Genomic DNA, 21,148 nt, shown 5'->3' with positions numbered 1-21,148 from the left:
CCAGTTTATTGCTTTTCATTCACCCACATTTTTTCCTGGTTTTATATGTGTCCGCCGCTGATGTATTTCAATGCGGCATTTTTTCTTTTTTTTTTCTCAGTGCGCCAGCACCAAGGCTTCGGCTGTTCCTGGGCACTATAATAAAGGTTGATTGATTGATTGCTTGATTGATTGATTATTATCGTTTGTAATAATAACAGTATTCGTTTATTCGCTGCTTATGGCATACTTGCTATGTCAGTTTGTTGCCTAAGGGAGACCGGTTTGGGAGATGGGCTCCTGGCGGTTCCATCTCGCTGGCCTCATGCAAGTGTATTGCGGATGATAGAAACCAGGGCGGTGACGGTTCAGAGCGACTCACGATGATGGCGGCCGGGCAACCGTAAAAGTGCGGGGAATTCAACGTGGGTGTAAGCTTCGTCGTGCGACTCCAAATGCAAACGTGCCAAAACTCTTCAGTGTGCCCTGCGAAGGAATTGCATCCAAGGTGGCACGGTGCACCTAAGGTATGCACGTCCGGTGGCTCTGACTCTCACGGGCGGAAGGGAGGGAGGGAGGGAGGAGGCAAAACTTCACCATTCCTTCCTAACGGAAGTTGAGAGAGGGGCGAAAGCTTTCGCGCATCAAGAGTGCGTCCAACCTTCCCTGAAAGTGCGTCCGACCGATCGTCAAACTTTCGAAGACCGAAATCGCAAACGAAGAACGAACCCATGCGACGATTTTTCGCCCACTAAGAAAACGCATCTACGAGCGATCTATATAGATGTAAACCGATACGTGGTTTATGAGGTGAAGGTGTGCTATTGCACTTCTTCTCCATAATCTTTGCGTGTATTGTCTATGCGTGTATCTATGCGTCTATTCATAATCTATGCGAGTACCTAGAACCGTTTCTTTTTCGTGATTTTCAGCTAACCGTTTTGACACAATGGAAGCCCCGTTTCACGCACGTGCGTTGTGTCCAGAGATCTCATCAGAGCTTTTCGGTCGCCCAACCTGTCTATAAGGAAATGCATTAGCTTTCTGACAGAACGCCACCGGTCGCACTAAGAAAGCTCTCGCTTTAATAAACGTTCTTGTAAAACAGTCAGCACTGAGGAAGAGTCCTTATTCCAGGACTCCCTGTGTCCGTCCGGCTTCTTGGGCTCTCTTCACCAGCCACAGGCGGGCTGGTTGGGCATCATTACGCAGCCCCTTGATTAACGAGTCTCTGCAAAGGTGGTATGGCGCGCCGTTCACTCCGTTGATATGCAAAGGGCAAAAAGGCCAAAAAAAAAAAAAACCGCCTTTCACGCTGACATAAATATAGGAACGAAGTACATTTATAGCCGCACGCTTGGGTATTCGAGTGCTCGGGTGGGAAGAGCGAAGAATCTTGCGCCGACAGGAACGATGCGTACATTTTCGGAGCCTGTGGGCCCGCGTTTGTTTATGCAAATAGTTATGACGGCGGCGAAACAGTGCTCTTACTGTTGTTAACCTTAACCACGCCTAGGCGACAATTTCCCGGAGGAGTTCGTCGTGACGCATGACGCAAATGAGCAGACGCGAAATGACGTTTGTTGCTGCTGTCAAGGTTTCACATCGGCGTTCTCAATTGGGAACCAAGGTGCACCGGTACGAACAAAACAAACAAACAAACAAACAGACAGACAGACAGACAGACAGACAGACAGACAGACAGACAGACAGACAGACAGACGAACAAACAAACAAGCAAGCAAGCAAGCAAGCAAGCAAGCAAGCAAACAAGCAAACAAACAAACAAGCAAACAAACAAACAAGCAAGCAAACAAACAACGAAACGAACACACAAACAAACACACGAACGAACGAACGAACGAACGAACGAACAAATTTTAGGGCAGCGCTTATACTTCACGTGTATTTACGAAGGGATCAGTATCACTCGTGGCCCGTGGGCTCATGCACTTGCCGAGGCTCACTCACGTTTGAGAATGAGTGCGAGTAAAACCCAAACGACTTGGCCCCCATGAGCGGAAATGCAATTTAGCCTAAACTCTTTCTCCTTACTTTATACAGATGAGCTGGAGCTAACGTGGGTGTTGGTGTAGCGCATGCCAGTGAATGCTAATGAGGCCATTCTAATAAAGGGCCTGAAGTTTACTATTTACCGCTCGAGATCACGCCATATCACTGTTATTATTATCAGTGTGAGCGACATTAGCCTTTGCCGTTCGGTTCACTTGCTGTTTCTGAGACGTTGTGACGTGAAATTTTGCCTTGGTAACGTTTACATCTTGTCTACGCGGAGCACTGGCGGCTATCAGCGAGCACCTTTTCAGCCAAGTCATCGAAGTCCTCTTGAGTGCAGATTGCAGTCTCTCTCGCGCGATGTGTACAGTTCAAGTGCGCTGCATCTTTTTCCCCACCGCACCCCGGTGAAGAAGCGGCACCTTGACGACCACTTGTAATCTTTTTAGCTGTTCACACAATCGCAAGGCCGCTGACGGGACGATTGTCCTAGCGCGGGTGTCAAACAGAGCTTGTAGGCATTGCGTGTACCGGTGAGTCACACTCGCATAGGACTGTTTCCGAGCTATCTGCAGTATTTTATCAACAATGACGACGGCATTTCTTTGACAGCGAGGCGCTATCTAAGGGTCGATGTTCCGGGGTGCTTGTGTAGCCGCCAGCTGCGACCACGCCCGAAATATTTCCGAACTCTCATGGCGTTTCTCAGGAACATAACAACATCGTTCGCAAGCTTTGACTGGTGGTTCCTCGCCCGGCATGTGAGAACCGATGTTTTAGTAGTGGTTGTTTTTGTATACGTACATTGCACAGGTAAAATCGACATCACTGTGAAAAGGGTAGACTATTTGAGGTTCGAAACAGCCAGTTCTCTCACCTCGCACTATACTTTTCTGCTATCATCGCTGTCGTAGATCGATGTCTGCAGCTAATATGTTACCTCGACTACAGATCTCGTACGTAAAGTTCGTGTTACCTTTCTCTCTCTCTCTCTCTCTCTGTATATATCAGTGTGTCGAACCGAAAAAAATACCGGTTCGGTTGCGGTTCTGGTTCAGGCGAAATCATTTCGTTCCGCTTCAGTTCCGGTTCGACAAAATCACGTACCGAACCGGTTCGATGAGTTGAATTATCACTGAAATTAGGGGAAAAAAAACATTTAGTAGTTTAAAACGACAGTCAAATCAAAATAGTACAAACAAAAATTCGAAATGCTGGTATTCCGCAAGGGCATTGGCGCATTTACAAAGCAAACTTTAAACAATTACGAGATATTAGAAAAACAGACGAAGTGGCGACGATTTACCACCTACTTTCTCGCCCAGACTTTATGTTGTCCTGGGGGGGGGGGGGGGGGGGGGTAAAGAGAATTTATTATAACCCACATATCAGGGCTCAGCGACTAGTGATAACAGCGCTGCCCTAAGAACAAAAAATTATCCAATCAGTCTGCATGTAACATGGTCATTATACACACTGCACAGAATTTTTGGCGTGGTCGTCCTAGCGACTATTCATAAAGCCACCGCCAAGAGATATGACGTTGGGATATATTTTCTGCCCTTTCCTTTTTGTTGAAATCGCAATCGCCGCAATGGGATCGCCCATCACACTAACCTTGAAGCTTTAAATTTAGGCCTGCGTACTGGTGCGTTCAAATACCAGCGCTTAATATCAATAGTGCACATTTTTTATATTTGTAACAAAACAGAAAAATCCTACAACAGGCACATAAATACTTCCAATGAATTAGATTATTTAGTCACCCTGAATAATTTGTTAGCTGTCACCTTATCGAATGTGTTCGACACACTTGATAAAAGTGGATTGATAAAAGTAAGCTTTAGTTAACGCTCAGTCACTGCATTATTACTCTGACCACTGCACTTCCTTTTGCGATAGCTATGCCAGATGTGTGCATTACAATCAGTATGTCGTCGTACCGCCTGACCCCTAGCCATCGTTCCGGGTGCTACATTGAGGTATCTTATAACAGATTATGCCGTTACAAAGTGAAAGGGAAATTTGACGCGCGGAGCATGAGATGGGACTTTTTTGGGTAGACGCTCTTTAATTCGTCCACAGCAGTTCTCCCCTCCGGGGCGAGTAGCCGTAGAAGTAATGTAGCGAGTTGGGCAGTCAGTACAAGTGCACCTTCTAAAAAAAGGCAGATCTGGAAGAGACAAAACTGAATCAGCAGCAAACAGCTTAACCACTGAGCAGCCCCTGCGGTCACACTTGTCAAGTATTAACAAGGTTTTGCAGGTGTCGGACCTTTTAAACAAATTACGAAATGCAAAAAGTTTGCACACATCGGGTGTGGGCTTTCGCTGTTGCGCAGTGGAGGACTCCTGCAGCATGATTGCTCCAATAAAGCCGCAGCTAGGGAAGGGCAAAGTCGTTTTATAATCCCCCGCAAGCTGCCGAGAATGACATTTCGTTTGGTCAGTTTGCACTACGCTCGCGCTTCCAGCAGCAACAGACAGACAATTGCTGCATTGGTGCACATTCATTTCTCCTGTTGTTACATAGAGCATGATAGTGTTCAATTGTCTGGAGGGGAAAGTGCGCGAGCGGGTATGAAGTTGGTGGCACGTAAAAGAAACAAAGGCCTGAATTGCATCGACTGTGCAATATCAACAACGGAGGATCGAATCGTTCCGGCATGAACCGGTAACCGTTATTTATTTTTTCGATTCAGTTCCGGTTCGGGTTCAGCGTGCTCAAAAAATAACGGTTCGGGTTCGGGTTCAGTGCCGACAAAAATACCGGTTCGGCTCCGGTTCGACACCCTTCGAACCGAAAAAAATACGGGTTCGGTTACGGTTCGGGTTCAGGTAAATTTATTTTGTTCCGGTTCAGTTCCGGTTCGACTACTTCGATCCGCGAACCGGTTCGGTTATTATAAACGACTAACTGCAACAACAATATCAAAATAAATTACGAATAAACCATCTGAAATCAGCACATACGAAACGAGACACATCGTAATAGAAGGCTCTGGTATTTCTACCGGGAATGGTTCCTTAATGGTCACTCAAAGGTTACCTCACCGACGTTTTCGCATTCGGACTTCATCTAATTGCGTTCGACGCAGTCGGTGTAAAACCCGTGACCTCCTTATAAACCCGCTTACAAGTAGAACTCGCTAACTATCCCGCCACCTCGGCGTGTAAGCAAGTAATTGAAGGAACCATGGGGAGAAAATACAGCTTTCTTTATTTGAAAGAACTCACAGAACACACAGGAGCATTTAGGATTTACGATATTGTAGGAAAATGACATCCCGTGACGCTATTTGTTTTGCACAGCCTAATTCCAATTCTCTTTCTTCCGTGCAAGCCGCGACCAGCGCAGTACAGGCCTCCATTACTGGTTTCCATGTCATGATTCATGGATACAGCGTTTACATTCCTAAGACTGATTGAAGAAGAATTCTACCGGCACTGCGACAGTAGTGGAGCGGCAAAGTCCAGGATTGTCAAGATGGTCTGAGCGATCGGGGAAGAAGAAAAGGGATAAGAAAGGCACGCAGAGTGTCCTCAAGTGAGGATATAACAACAGATATTTCCGGAGTTTGTTGCTGGCGGGCGCTCACGCGGCCGTTTCGCTGTTGGCTGGGAACGTGAAGTTGCGGCTGCAGGTGTGGTTGCAGACAGAGGAACAGGTGTCGGCGCTGGTTCTTTAGGATCTACTGCCACCACCAGTGGTGGGAAGTCCTTGTCCATATTGACGCAAAGAGAAGACTTGACAGGCATTGTGACATGCCTGCTAGGAGGCTCTTTTTTACGATCACATGTCCTAGCGTCAATAGACTTGTTCTCACGCTGTTCTTCGAGGGCGACTTTCGCGGACTTGTAATCACAGTTATTGGTGCTCTTCAGCTTTTTCCTTCGTAAGAACCTTACAGTGTGTGAACGTGGACTCGTGCTTCTTGCCGCAATTCGGACATAGTGGGACATTGGCGGTGAACGTGGACTCGTGCTTCTTGCCGCAATTCGGACATAGTGGGACAATGGCGGTTTTCTGTTGTACAGGCTGAACGGCCGTGACGACCACCACAACGGGGGCACCACTGGGCAAGTTTGTATTCCACATGTCCATATCGCTGGCACCTGGTGCACTGTCGTGGATTTTCAACGTATGGAAAGACGCGGTAACGAGTATAACCCAGGGAGGCGTGCTCAGGGACCGTTTCCGTGAAGAAAACAACTCTCACATTCTCAGATTTTCCCCCTAGCCGCCGGGCAGATCTCACGGGTATTCTCTGGAGTAGGGCATCCGAAATATCGACATCGGTGAGACCTACCAGAATTCCTTCTATGACAACCACACCAGAAAGTAGGACGGGGTTCATACGCTTTAACGAGGAAGGCGGCAATGCTGGACACTTTCAGAAGGCACTTGGTGGCGTCAGTGTTTGGCGCGTCCACGGCTAAGAGGTCGAGAGGATGATTCGGACGTACTGGAGAACTCCATGGACTGCCGACCTTGTTTCTTTGCAAGTGGATTGAATTTAGTTATGATTTGAGCTTATTTGATGGCCTTGAAGATAACTGTAAGGCCATGCCTTAGAGGTTGCATTGAGGAGTGGCTTTCTCCAGTCAACTGTAGCTTCTTAGATTCACGGTGGCACTTGCGTGGAAGCACTAGCTGGTAGCCGAGAGGAGGCCTCCGCAGTCACGTGGTCTTTTTCAGTCGACATAGCTGTGGCAGCAGGCGTATTCAAAATGTCACAGAATGCATCATGACCATCCGGCAGAGGGTGGGTCGCTGGCAAATCGGCAGGTGCACGGGCCGCCTGACCAGCAGGTATCGGCGCTGACGGCGTATTACAAAGGTCCAGGGGAGGTTCGGGAGCATTTCAGAAAACCACCGGTGTAGAGGAAGTCATTGGTGCGAAAATCACAGGCAGCACATGCACTGACGGCACGGTATCGGGTAGGAGGCTGGTGGTGGCTGCCGGTGTCCCACGTGGTTGGCCAGTGGCAGATTCAGGCAGCGGGCCGTGAGGTGCGGCGCCCGTCTAGGAGCTCATTACCTTGCTTTCGCAAACTTCAGAACTAAGCACACTTCTCACAAACCTAAGAAAAGGCCAAAAATACAGAGCTGGCAGAGGAGACTAACCACCTCCTGCTCTGTCTTCTTTATCCGTCACGAAAAAGCTTCTCATTCAACCATCGTCGTCGTTAGACGGGGGTGGGGGGCGCTGATCTTTTGATTCCACAATGGACATGTGGCTGCGTATCGAGTCGGGTAAATTTTACTCATCGTGTTTAATTTTGGAAACGTTCCTCTCTTCAGCTGTCTCCAGTCGGTGGCTTGTGCCCTAGTCAGGGATTCGTGGGAGGGGGGGGGGGGGGGTGGAGGGTATCTTTTCCTGGTACCACGGTAATATGCCAGTGTAGCCGAGTATTCCGTGGGGACTGGCGTGTGGGTTCTTCGAGGTCGGTATCGTCGGGTGCTGGCTTCCTCTTGCAGCGCCACACACTCACTATCCTGGGTGATGTCTACGAAATCGTTTTATTGCTGGACCGGCATTCTTCCCCTCCGTGACCTTGACTGAGAGGCTTCACACTGCGACAGAACGACGTTGCCTAACAACGCTCCTTCTTGGCCTTTATCGCCGAGCTTCGTTCCCCCGCGACGCGAAACTAATACTTTCGCTTAAGAACTGTATGATAACTGTTTTACTTACCAGCCTCGGGCATTGACCGGCATCTACGAGAAATGCCTGAGGCTGTTAAGTCAAAAAGTGTATAACGCGGCCTCTTTTATTAAACAACCACCAGAAGGATGGCCACCCAGCTTCTTATTCCGCTCTTCACGTGACAAGTGATAACCTGGTATATGATTGACTCTTGCCCATGCTTACGCGTGTGGCGACCAATTTTCGCTCGGAGCCAACTTACATCATATAATGCGATAAGAACTATATGACTCTGTGCACAATCACTGACACCTAATGGCGGAGGCCTGAGGTAAGCATTTCGTTGTTAGTGTCCGAGCGCCCGGAAGACTGGCCTGCTTGCTTTACAGCCCGGCCCAGAGAAGAGGACGCTTTATAAAAGTGAAGGTCGCGCGATAAGCGGTGCTGCGGTTACGTCGTCCCCGGCGCGCTGATACGACACGCTTCTTCCCGGTGCGCTCGTCCCCGCCGATGCTGCAGGAAGGTGGAGGAGGCGGCAGCATGGATTCGGCGCGCAGCTGGGCGGTGGCCGCGGCCTGCTGCTGGATCAACGTGTTCACCTTCGCCATGATCCGCTCGGCGGCCGTCGTGTACGTGGCGCTGCTGCGCACCTTCCCGGTCACCAGGGAGCAGGCCTCGTGGCCTGTCAACCTCTCCGTCGTCTGCTACCTCGTCACAGGTGCGTGCGTGCAGGGGGCGCTGCGTGCGCTGCTGACGCAGGGAATGAGCTCATGCCCCTCCCCCGTTGTACTACAGTGTACTGGAAGAGAGAGGTGTATCGTTCGGGGCCGATTAGGGGGGTCCCTTTTGTGATGAAAATTTCTGCTGAGGAACTCCTGAACTATAGTGCCTAGAATATATATTCTAGGCACTATACCTGAACTATTGTACACTATACCTGAACTTTCTTCTGTTGTAAGCAGCGCCCCTGGCGGCCGCTGCTTACCAGTTCGTTTTAGAAGTTTTGTTTGTTTAATTAATCCTTATTTATTGCCCCAGATAGTCTTATTTCTTCTTTTTATGGTATAAAGTTTTATAAAACCCGTCAAATAACTGTTGAGTTTGATTTAAAAGCTTATAGAGGGCGCTGGCTACATCAGGAGTTCTCTGGGGAACGCCTGCGTGGACTGCGCTCCATACATTTTTTTCGTCGCAAAAGGGACACGCGCTGTCCATTGGTTTTTACCCCGCACGACACACCTTACCTCTTTTTGAGCGTAGTTGTACTGCGTACGCGCGCTTAGAGATACGTGGCTTTAACCATAGGCTTTAGCGCTAGCCACGTGCGTCAATGTTAGGTACGGCTACGTCCTAAAGCGGCTTTGAGAGCGAACTGGATACGGAGCGAAATATCAGCGCTCTCTGTGCCCACGTTGCTAGATATCACGCGACGACGCAGTTTTCGTATCTATACTGCTTAAATATTGTTTATAGACACACGCACACACAGTAAACGGAGCTAGGAAGGGGGGGGGGGGGGAGGAGGAGAGCGGGGAAGTTAAAAAGTGAAGAGGAGAGATATAACAGAAAGTTACGGTGACGCCTAGTGACGCCATAACCCGAATATTCATACGGGTGATGACGTCACGAGCGCGTAGAAACTACTTCCCAGTGTTCGACGCTGGACGCAGATCACGCTCTCACAGCGGTGTATTTTGTCAGAGCCACAGGGCATGCCCACGGCAATAGACAATCTGATGCGAAGCGTCGATGTTAAGTTCGGCCGAACGACGATGGATGGGATGCGGGATGAAAACAACGGCGACAGATGCAGCGTCACTAACATAACGTTAACGTAAAATTTTCCAGCTTCGAAGTCCTTAGTGTTAGAGAGTGGGTAGCGTCTGAAATCGGCACTAGTTACATACAATATTAATTGCATTTCAAACATTACCTACACAGAGAAAAACTCCCCCTCGCACGAAATTCGAGCGTGGATTAAGAAACCCTGCGTGGTCTAATTTTTAACTGTAATCTTCCATTATCCGGTGCACCTCACGGGTCATCTACCTCTTGGACGCGTTGAATCTCCAATTTGAATTTTTTGGTTACTTCAAGGGCGATGAAAGGCCGTTAAAGTATGTCACTGAACTTTTCTCCTTATCTGTTCATTCTTTTTAGAGTCTTTTCTCCTTATCTGTTCATTCTTTTTAGAGTTAAATCTAGAAGAACCCGTTTTCCCACGTGAGAATTTGGGTAACACGGAAGCAAAAACTAAAAAAACAAAGAATGTGTTAAGATTGCATAGATATAATGCAAGATAGAAGGAGTGGATCTTAAGTTAAACTGAAGGTGTCTTCTATAGATGAGGTAATAGATGTAAACAAGTGGGGACATCCTTGGTATACGTTTCGTACGTCGTACATGTCGTAGCCAAGCATACAGACAATGCACTTCACAGTGAAAGCTACTAATTCTATGCTTCGCTTTGGGACCTCGATGTCACGGAAAAAGGAGTAGGGTGCTTTCGGTATAAACTTAAGAAAATTCTTTAGCCACTTCGCAGGTACCGGAGATAGAAACCGGGGGACTCAGTGCTTCCAAAGCGGAGCCAGGAAAGCTCGTCCAGGATTCTTTTGCAGCAAAGGCGGCTGCTTCGTGTATCTCTCTCCGGGGCGATTTTCTGTGATGGGTTATAGGTTAGCATTGTCTGCGGCGTTTCTAAAAGCTGAACAGCGGAGATGTTATAAGCTAACTTCCCCGCTTTTTTTGCGTGCGTACACCAAAAAATGCCGCTCTCCTCCTTCTCACTTCGGCACACAATCGCCCTCAGTTCCTTAGGCCACGTGGACGTTCGCCTCGGGTGCTTCATTTTTTTTTAATATATAAGATGGTGTATATTTAGGGTTGTTAATTTTCGGGTTTTATATTTTTTTAAATCGGAGGGTACAAATTGGGTGCAATTTTTTAGGCTGAAATAAACTCAGTTTATGTTATCAGTAGGTATCAGGAGTTTCGTAACTTTAACGCGTTAAAATTGGTGTTTGTTTCAATCTGGCAATCGGAAGGACATCAGGGTTTCCTAGCAAATACTCTCCGAAATTGGGAAATTGTTTGGAAATGAATCAGTAATGATAACAGTAAAGTACAATGATAACTTCTGAAGAATGAAACACGATTCACAAAAAGCTGGTCATTTATTTTTTAGGCATTCTTGTTTACATGCATTATCATCTGCATGCGCAACGTGACGGTCTCCATTCGAGACCTCTCCAATCGTTGAGCGTACCTCAGCCGGGAGAAAGTCGTCTCGACGTTACATCTTCCATTACCTAAGCACAACAATGTCAGTGCAGCATATGCCAGCCCGGAGTAGCGAGCAGTAGAGTCATACTAATACTCAATGAGTTCGGAAGCTGTGTTTGTGGGACTTGCCCCCAGCAAGTACATGTTGAGAACGGCGAACCGTCAGCCACGATTGTGCAGATCGCTAGTTTGAAAAGGTACATTCGGTGAGAAATCGAGTTTAACGCAATTTTCTTGAAAAATGTTCGGGACGTAAAAATCCGGTAAAATCGGGTTTTACCCGAAAACGAACAACCCAATGAATATTGTCCCCGAAAAAGAATACTTTTCCCAGCAATGCACTTGTGACTAGGAGTGAAGCCGACTTAAAAAAGAAAAAAAAAAAAAAGGTCGGTGTTAGTTTAGTCTCTCTAAGCTGTCTTTCCCACATTGCGGGTGTACAGTGAAGCGTACTCATGAAGGAAAAAAAAAAAATATGCGGCAATAAGCGCGAGCGCAGTGGAAGGAGATGACCACCGACGATGATCGGGCCGCGACGCCAAGCGTGGGAGCGTGATGCCCGTCGGGACCCCGAATACCGCGTGGAGGAAAACTCGAGACGTCGACGTGTCGACAATCCCGCTGAACGCCTCCCGGGGGCGAGGGCGCGGTTTGAGTGGGAGTTTGGGACCAACCAATAACCCGCGAACAGATCCGCTGCCCATCCACCTTCACAGAGGCATTGAATTTGTTTCGACTCGGCCCATCCTGTGTTACTCCGTGCGGTGGTGCAGCTCAGGTTTTCAGGGCGCGGTGGCCTGTCAGGCATGGACAGAAGTGCCAATGCGAACAATGTAGACCTGCCCTAACCCATAGTTGCATTAACCTAACCCATAGACGAAGCGGCGTTTGGCAGCCAGCTTTCCCAGTGTTTTATCTTCCTGACGTAATGACCTATGGGGCCATAAATGTCATAAATGTAATTGTGGCCACATCTTACGACTGTGTCAGGAATATATCGTTGGTATTACGTACGGGAAGGCGTCCCGAACCGGGCTCCGTCGCCTCCATCATGCGCGTGGGGGCGTGGAGGTGAGCGGCCAGCAAAGGTTGCGGCCTTGGTGACGACGACAGGAATCCGGAGGCTAACTTTATTGGTTTACTGCATGGCGAGAGATGGGCCCAAGCAATACAGGATCGATACCCTTCCGGGTGAGGTTGCAGTAAAGGCGCGCAAATTAACGGGGCAAGAACACATGAAGACAGCACAAGCTGCGCTGTCTTCATGTGTTCTTGTCCCCGTTAATTTGCGCGCAGTTTGTTTTTTGAGATGCATCATTACCAACTCACCCAGCTTTCAACCCTTTTACAGTAAAGGACTCGAGTAGAGCGACAGCACAGATTAGCTGCTGCAAAACGAATAAACTCTCCACTCGGAGGCACCGCGTATTTATGCCCGAAGCGCTAACGGTCAAACAGCTCTAGTGTTTTTGCACATGGCCCGCAAATAGTACAGACGCACACAGCACTCTTTCCAGAGTTTGTGAGGGGTAGGCAGCAGCGGCGCTCGCTGAGCCCGAGCGAGGGGGGAGAGGAGATCTCTGCCGCGGCGTCCACCCCGCCGGGGGATGTTTCAAATTGAAGATCCGTTGGCTGTCTCTGCAACGGTTTGAGTCACCGACAGCGAGGCGCCCAGGCGGAAGGAGAACGTAGTGGCAGGCTTTGCCACAAAGCACAAAAGCATTGCGCGAAGCTTGCACTACGCGCGAACACAATTTCGCGCTAACGATGAAATACGGAAAGAACAGTGGGGAATCCAAAACAGCAGGGGTAACCAAAAAAGAGGCAAGGCAGATTGAAACGAATAAATGGAGGGAAAAAATGGAAGCTAAAACGTCGTTAGTGATGTACAGGGCTGAGAAGATGAACATCAGAAAGGAAAATTTCTACGATAATTCCCAGGGCAGTGCTTTGCTTTTTGAGGCTAGAGCAGGTTGCCTGCGAACTAAGAGTTTTGTGGGGAAGTATTCACAAAATGATGGGGTATGCGTGGTCTGCAGAAAAGAAACAGAAACTATGCGGCACATCGTGTTAGAATGTGAGGGTATCCATCCAAACCTACATGAAGGGAATATGGGGCTTTCAGAAGCCCTAGGATTTAAGGGTATCACAGAGGAAGTTAACTTCAAGGCCGTCGAGGGGACGAAAAGAAGATTAGAATGCTGGTGGATGAAAAGCAGAGAGGGGAATATTGCCTAGGACAGTTACCACCTCTAAGAGAAAAAAAAGTATTTTGTGCCTAATAAGCTTTTTGTGCCTGCCCTAAGCAGCGCTAGTATTGAACCAAAAGTGTAAAACATAGGTATATTAGTCCTTTTTGGTAAGATGACATGTCATCACCCCGATACAAAGGGGAAACCAATAGAAATCATCATCATCATCAACAACAACTGTGGCGCGCTGAATCGTAACAATGGTGAAAGACTGGATCCCATTGGGAAGTGAATTCACGTATGTATTGCACCTCCCAAAACCAACTAGTGATTTCTCCCTTAATTTCTACTTAAATTCGCCATAAAAATCAAATCTAACCCGTCTTGACCTCAAGCTTTCATAACAGCACACTCGGAAAAAGAGTATTGTTTCGGCGAAGGTTTTTTTCTTCTAATTTTAGATGAAGTTACGCAACAGACTGTACCGTAAGGATTATGTTTCTCTTCGTTTTTGTTGCCGCTTAGGTGTCTCCTCCTTGTGGTTGCCGCAGACCTTCTAACCTATGACCATTAAGATGGCCGGGCCTGGCCACAGCTTCGGGTGTTATTTCAAACTTTTTCTTGAACACGCTAACTCTGTCGGTCTTTAGGACCCGTCGTCGTTGTTGGCTCTGTACACTAGATAGTTCTTGAAGATTGAGCCATACGGCTGACGGGACCCCTATCATAACGCGAGCAAAGCATGCGGAGCAGTTTCTGGATGCATGACGCACAAGACACATGGTGCCCTGCCCGCACGGAAATCCATCAATCACACACGAAACATAACTTTCTACCGTCGTTTCGCTCGTGCTGAGTGCGTAATGTTCGTGGTAATGGCACAACTGGTGCTAGGCTTCATTAAGATATGTCCGGGTGCCTCTGACTGCGTGTGCTCGACTTTATTTTGTTCTTGGGTGACCTTGGTTGTGGTTGTGCACTCTTAATGAGCGAGTGGGTTATATCCGTGCAGAAAGGAAATGGCTCCACTGCGTCTGATATAAGACGTATTCCACATGTCGTATAGCAGAAATGGTACAATAAACCGCGAAATCAAATAAATTTGCTGTATCGTGGTGTACACTGCATACGTAGAATGAGTATTTGCGCTGATATTCTGTTTCACTGGTTCATTAACTCAGAAAGGAAACATGGCTGTTGCGAAATACGGCGAAAAAGAGCTGGAAATGTAAGTTATTCACAATATACAAAGCACGCACGAAAAATGCGAAACCTAGCTTATAGCGCTGTTGAATGGCCTAGAAGCACAACCGGTGCAGCTAACATGTCTTCTAATCTTATTGGAAGTTCCGTTTCAGCTGGTGTGATTTTAGCTCAAGAGAATAATAACCCTTTCTCGCGATGAACGCGATTACCACTTCAACTTTGTTTTGAACGCGTTAGCTTGGGCTGTAGCAGCCGACCAAAAATGTCAGTGGAACAGTTGTGATTGTATTCATTGCGGGGGACATTGGAGATCAATTCTGAATTTGTGCAATAACGTAAACGACCGTTACGGAGAACCTAAAATTATCTAAGAAATTAAGGCGCTGTTTATACTCAGTGTTTGCAGCCGCCTTGGTAGTGTTACACGTGCTGGTTATGTATGATTAGCGATATTATATCGTAACTACTACAGGAATGGCAATGCAAATGCGCAAGACCAAGATGAGTCGACCTTGATTTTATTCTAATTAATGCGTCGGAGACCTTGAATATTGCTCTGAAAAAGTCGTTACTGTTAACATTATATTCTGTTTCACCCGGCATGGGGAGGTAGGGTTCTCGGAAGCACGTTCAAAAAGCAGGGTTCATAAAATGGTTCACTTGCGTCCGTGTTTTTTTTTTTCTTCATTCACCAGAAATGTACGAAAAAAAGTTTACGCAGAACCAATCTCTTAAGACTGCCGATGGGATGGGAATATTCCTGTTTTGTGGCAGGCTTGTGTTGAAGAGCGGATTTTGCATCACCCTCCCTCTCTTTCTGGCCAGCGCCTTCTCAGTGGTTTCACACGCCCATTCTGAGAAAGGTCTGGCATCGTAATTCGAGATTGCACCACCACTCACCACTGCAGGCCCCATCGCGGGCGTCCTTGCAAGGTACATCCCCATTTGGAAGCTGACCGTGCTCGGATGCCTGGGTGGCTCGCTGGCCATCTGCGCCTGCTTCTTGGGGCAGTCGATGCTTTTCCTGGACGTCTTCCTGGGAGTCATCCACGGTCAGTGCTCATTCACTCCTTAGCAGGCATCAAGTACGTACGAGAAATCGACCAAGCACGCCCAAAATTACTCAAGGTTTGTTTGCTATAACTCGGAAGAACTGCGAGGAAAACGATGACAAATTTATGGTCTCGGTGGTGACAGAAAAAATTTTTGTTAATTTATATCTTTGCTACAAGTGCCTACAGTGTCGTGTAAGCATTTAAAAAAAAAGTGAATCATAAGCAAATAATCACACAGGCCATAGCCGCAATAAAGTACAAAGGGTCCCTAACAGGTTGCCCGATACAGAAAAGAAAATGTTTGCGTCGAAGAAAAAATTCCATTAAGAAACGTGTTGCTGTCGTTTATAGTGTTTAAAAATGATGATTATACGGACGCAGTGGTGAAGCGCTTGGTTTGACTTAATCCTTTGTATTGCATTTTAAAGCCAGCACGCACGGCGGTCTCTTCGAGTACTAATGATATAACCAACAGCTCAAACAGATCTGTGTCGGAAATAAAAATTACTGCTGTCATTGTGTTTCACCACTCGTGTTGCCGTAGAGGTTGTACGTATATGTTGTAGAGGCGGAATGCTCCAGCGCACCATGGAGCATGAGATGAGATGCCGGCGCACTTTGGAAAAAATTAGGGGATCTAAATCAATCTGCAGCCCTTCATTAGACGCGCTTCTTAGCTCATGCGTAGTTTTAGCATGTCTAACCACACATTTAAGTTTAAGCTTCATAGCGCGGCTCCACTACAACATACATAGCGACACCATGACGGCCAGTATATACGCCTTTTTTGTGCCAGGCTCCACACAGAATGTAATATCAATGTAAAGCACTTTTGATTCTCCCTTATGCCATAGTGTACAATCAAAAGCTCCGCGAGGGGTGTTTTATGATTCTCCGGTAAACATAAGAACGAGCATATAGCCGAGCGTTTTTTAGCACTCCGAAAATTCAGACTTGCTCGATATTCCGGACTTTCTCGAGGAGCCGACAGTTGTCCCATAGGAGTAATGTATGTGAAAAACGGACGTTTCGGACAAAATAAAGCCAAAAGTTCTATTTCGGCACAAAATTTTCTGCGACAGAACCACGGTGCGACTCCAGGTCGACGCCATTTTGAATCTTATACTACCATTGGATGGGGATTGGCTTGACTTCCGCCGTGCTAACAAACTTTGGTCTCAGAGGCCGCAATTTTGCATTTAGTCTGCGGCAGAAACAATCTCGAAGGCCGGAAACGGGTCACACGTAGCCAGTTTTTAGAGACGAAGCACTTTAGGGGTTCGGGATGTCGGCGTCTCCTGTCGTATCATGTAGTCACGGTACTAAAACACCGGGACACTCGTTCTCCAACGCCTCGCGCTGGAACGCATGCTGCGGTGTATGACACGAAGACAACTTACGGCCAGTCTGTGTCACATTTAATCGCTTAAGCCCGGATAAACGCAAGAGAGGGCGCCACCGCCTCAGCAAGCGCGCTATTGCTCCTCCCACCGGTGCTTCACCGACGTCCAATCAGCGCGCGCCGTGTGGCAAGAGAGAGACTTAGAGTCTTGGAATACACTTATACATTGCATGCTTCGCACCTCCACAGGTTTCACGCTAGTGAGGTGGCCCGGGATATTTTTTATACACCATTTTTTTAGGCACCAGCTTACGCTGACTTATAAGCAACATCATCAGCAGGTTATTCCTGAACTGTTCGCGACTTCTTCAGTTCTATTTAAAGGAAATAAAGTTCGTTTTTGCTACTCGCGGATTTTTCGGACTATTTTAGCTCCCCCCCCCCCCCACCAGGTCCGAAAAATCGGTCGGCTATCGCATAACAATCGATGTCAACGACAAATCTGACTTAAGTTAATCTTTCCGTGTGCTAAAGCCTCAAAAGTTCATGTAGAGGTCTACAAGGGCAAAAATTACTGCAAAAAAAAAAAAAAAACACTGTGAGAAAAACGTGTGTCAGTTGGAAAACGATGCGTCTGAATACGCGCATGCACGATATAACCCGCGTTGGCCGGGTAAGTTTTAAGGCAGCAATGTGAATGCATAAACCAAGGTTTGGAGATTGAAACCGGTAGAACGAGCACTTGATTAAACCCGATCGTACGTGCCATCAGATGGAGCTACAAGCTCTCCGTCTCTTCTGTCCCATACGCAGGCACTTGCATCGGCCTTCTAGCCCTGTTCAGCGTCGTGATCAACCAGCACTTCGTCAAGTACCGCGCCATGGCTTCCGGCATCAGCAACGCGGGCTTCACCATCGGGGGCTTCATATTTCCGCCGGTCATACAACTGCTCACGGACAAATACGGCGTCCGCGGTGCCCTCTTGCTCTGCGGTGCGCTCATGCTTAACTCGGTGGCGGGCGCCCTTCTACAGCGCACGCCTCCGCAGGTACAGACGCAACCGGCTGAACAATCGTCGTCAGCCGATGACGACGCCAATGACCGTACCTGCTCGCTTGAAGGTGCGCGGAAAGAAGACGTCGTGATCGCAAAGCCTGACCAACGCGAAGGGACTCACGAAGAAGGGCCGCTGTTTAACGGCGGTGATTTCCAGCGTGCAGATGTCGACCCAGATACCTCCGCGAGAGAAGATGAATGCAGCCAGATTGTGCCTTCAACCACGGAGGGATGCGACGGGGATAGCGGTGCAGACGATGACGAAGTTGTAGCGAAATCGCCCATGCTAAGTGTAGATAGTTCCTCCTCCCCAAAAGTACTCATCAGAAGTCCTGTCCAGCAGGACCAGTTGAAGGTGAACACTCGAAGACCCAGGAGCAAACATCTGCTCTCGTTCTTGCTTCTGCCAGATTTCTACCTAATCACGTTCTCTCTGACTGTGATACTCTTCAACATGACCACGTATATGACCGTCATCGTCGACTTCGCCGTGGACCGCGAAATAGCGAAGTGGGATGCCGTGTACCTGATATTCGCCTACGCTGTGCCTGACCTGCTGGCCCGGCTAGGCTCCGGCCTGATTACGGACCGGAAGTACCTGTTGAAGAGCACCATGATGGGCTCTCACCTGGCGCTCTGGGGAACCGCTCTGTACCTGATGCCGATCTGCAGGCCGTACGCTTGCCAGGTGGTTCTGTCGGCCCTGTCCGGCTGGTGCAATGGTTCTACGCTAATACTCATCGCTGTGCTGTTCGTGGAACTGGTGGGCGTCGACAAGCTCGGCGTCTGCTTCGGGATCGGCACGTTGGTGGCCGGACTCACCGGTCTCCTCAGGCCGTCGCTAATAGGTGAGTGTAACGGTGTAACCTTGTTCACTGTCACCGGTGTCGTTGTACATTCGCGTGTCCGCATCCCAAGTCGAGCTGACTAAAGTTACAATAATTTAACAACTACACCAGGTTCTCACTAGTTTACAGTAACCACCACGGATGTGTTATATGGAACCGGAAATGAGTGCGATAGCTCTAACAGAATAATGCGGCTTTATGACTACCCGTTCGTATACCCCTGCAAATTATAAAAAGTACAAAAACTGGGAAGGACAATACCAACCTCTTCCATCCTCGTCTTTCGTTACGCGGGTTCGATTTCACACAACGGGCCACCGCAATGAACATCCCGGGATTAGCGGAGATTGCGCTAGACGTGAACAGCCATTCGTAATTTTTGCGCGATTGCTGTGAGAAGTAAATTTTCTAACTGCGATTCAGCAGTGCAAGTAAAGGGGGCCGAGCGCATCACTTTGGTGCTCCGCAAAGGTCTGAGTGCTCTACCACAGGTTCCAATGCGTTCCACCAAAAGCCTTCTGAATGCTATCGGAACAAAAAATGGCCGCGTATCTGCTCCTTTCGTTGCAAATGTCGCCAAAAGACGATAGCCGACTGGCGCCCCTGCCAAGTGAAGGCCTCCCTTCTCTTTCCCGCTCACCTCACATGCTGTTCCTTTGCCGTCTCGTTCCTCACAAGATAACACGCTAGAGGTTTGCTCGTCAATTCAAATTTACCGCGTTCCACTGCTCCAAGACCGGTGTCTCGATGGCAGGGCTGCCGTACGGCGGAGACGCGCGTGAATTGAGGCACCCTACTACAACGTTTGTAGAACCACATAGGCCGACTCCACGAGCGTTCCAAGCGGAACGCGGATCCCACCTAGTGGAACCTTTCGTTGCTGTTTCCGTTTGATTTCTTAAAAGCCGCCAGAAGGTAGCGGTGGCAACAGCAGGCGATTGTTTTCTGCCGTTGATGTAGTATTTCATTTGCTCTCGCAAAAATCAAGCATCCATGAATTTTGAAACAAAGGAACACTGCAGATATCAAATATGAATTGATTTGCTGCCTTGTATTTGCGTAATGTCTTGTTCTTGTTCAACAATATTGACAAGTACGAACACTCACACCGGAATTAAGACGTTTCGATTTGGCTGTAAGTATATAAAAGCTATTACGTAGCTTTCGTTTCACTTTGGCCGGTTGGCTGAATCGTGTCACTGACAGGCAGATAGACGGACAGACATACAGACACACCAAAATAGCCCAAGAAAGACTATCGTCTTTTAAATGCACTTCAGTACACAGAGTAGGCAGTAGAATAGCGGGGCGCATGGCTGTGCTTTTTAAGGAGCAATATGATGATTCCTCGTCTTACGAATGTCAGTTACGTCAGGAAGAAAAGTGTTTGCTTGTGCATGATTACATCCACCACGTGACGCCATATTCTTCGTTCTTTCTCTTGCCCCTCCAGGATTCTACAGAGACAGTCGTGGCGACTACGAAGGGCTGTTCGCACTTGTCGGGGGTGTGACGGTGTGCATGGCGCTACTCTGGTTGTGCGTCTACGTGAAGGAACGCTGCGCGTCCTACAGGAAAAAGACTGATTCATCGAAAAGCGGTCTAAAGCTTGCGGCCAGCTTTACAGCCGCAGAGAGCAACCGGAGATAGCAAAAGTGCACATTTCAGAGCATTTATCCCTTGAGGGGACGAAAGTGCCTCACATCCAGTGTTCTATATTATACAACATTTTTTATTCACCGCGACTGCAGATGAGATGTTTAAGCATGAAATATAACTTTTTCATCAACCTGATGGCAGTGAATGTCCTTTGGCGAGTCGTTATATTGCGAAGCCTATGAGATGGGCGTGTTTTTCACAGGCCAGATCTCGGATCAGGCTTTGACTCGCCGCAGAAAAATTGCGGATCCCGCACAGAGGTGGGAATCGACATAACGCGAAACTTTCTTCGTGGCATACCAGGGTTGATATGAGCTGGCTTGTGACATCATTTTTAGAGCTAGGCGTAGTTGCTGATTTTGCATAACGGTAAGCCGTGACGAGTGCGTCGAGAAATGCGAGACGTAAGGGGAAACGTTCAAAATCTCAATCTCCCTGGCGGAGACGCCACTAGCTTCAAGCGGAGAGAACGTGCTACACGTCTACAGAAGAAGAAGAAGAAGAAGAAGAAGAAGTCTTTATTTTTAAGCAGACGTCGTTACAATTCCTGCTGAAGGGGCCGGAGCTAAAGGCATTGAGTGCCTGACGAGGGCTTCCCGAGGGCTTCCCCTGGGGTTTCCCCAGGCGCTCCTTTCCTCAAGTCGTGTTCACAGCCGACCCCTAAGATGCAGTTCCGGGAAGAGAAGCGTCATTCTTAAAAATGTTTAGCGAAAAAAATCAAAGATGGTACACAAGAAAGGAGACAGGACAAGCGCTAACTTTCAACTAAACTTTATTCACCGCCGGAGCTGGTAAATATATAAACGACTGGAGCGTGCGCAGCATGCGCTACAGTAGGGTATCACAAGTACGCAAATAT

At 48.0% G+C, this 21,148-nt stretch overlaps 1 protein-coding gene across 3 annotated transcripts in view; it reads left to right on the top strand.

The window, feature by feature from the left end:
• The window catches only part of LOC144174577 (monocarboxylate transporter 12-B-like), a 78,186-nt gene extending 57,745 nt beyond the window's left edge, over positions 1-20,441 (top strand). For all 3 annotated transcript variants that reach the window (XM_077703349.1, XM_077703350.1, XM_077703348.1), the window contains exons 2-5: positions 8,165-8,363; positions 15,237-15,380; positions 17,539-18,630; positions 20,084-20,441. In XM_077703349.1, the coding sequence (XP_077559475.1) occupies positions 8,186-8,363; positions 15,237-15,380; positions 17,539-18,630; positions 20,084-20,280 (1,611 nt within the window). In that variant the 5' untranslated portion in view covers positions 8,165-8,185 and the 3' untranslated portion in view covers positions 20,281-20,441. The remainder of the gene's footprint in view (positions 1-8,164; positions 8,364-15,236; positions 15,381-17,538; positions 18,631-20,083) is intronic.
• Positions 20,442-21,148: the final 707 nt, after the last annotated feature.

The sequence above is a fragment of the Haemaphysalis longicornis genome, unplaced genomic scaffold (genome assembly GCF_048455015.1).
Source record: "Haemaphysalis longicornis isolate Haplotype H1 unplaced genomic scaffold, Haemaphysalis longicornis Haplotype H1 scaffold_3, whole genome shotgun sequence".
Lineage (NCBI taxonomy): Eukaryota > Metazoa > Arthropoda > Arachnida > Ixodida > Ixodidae > Haemaphysalis > Haemaphysalis longicornis.
Note: the sequence above shows the minus strand (reverse complement) of the source record. Positions and strands in the feature narration are given on the sequence as shown.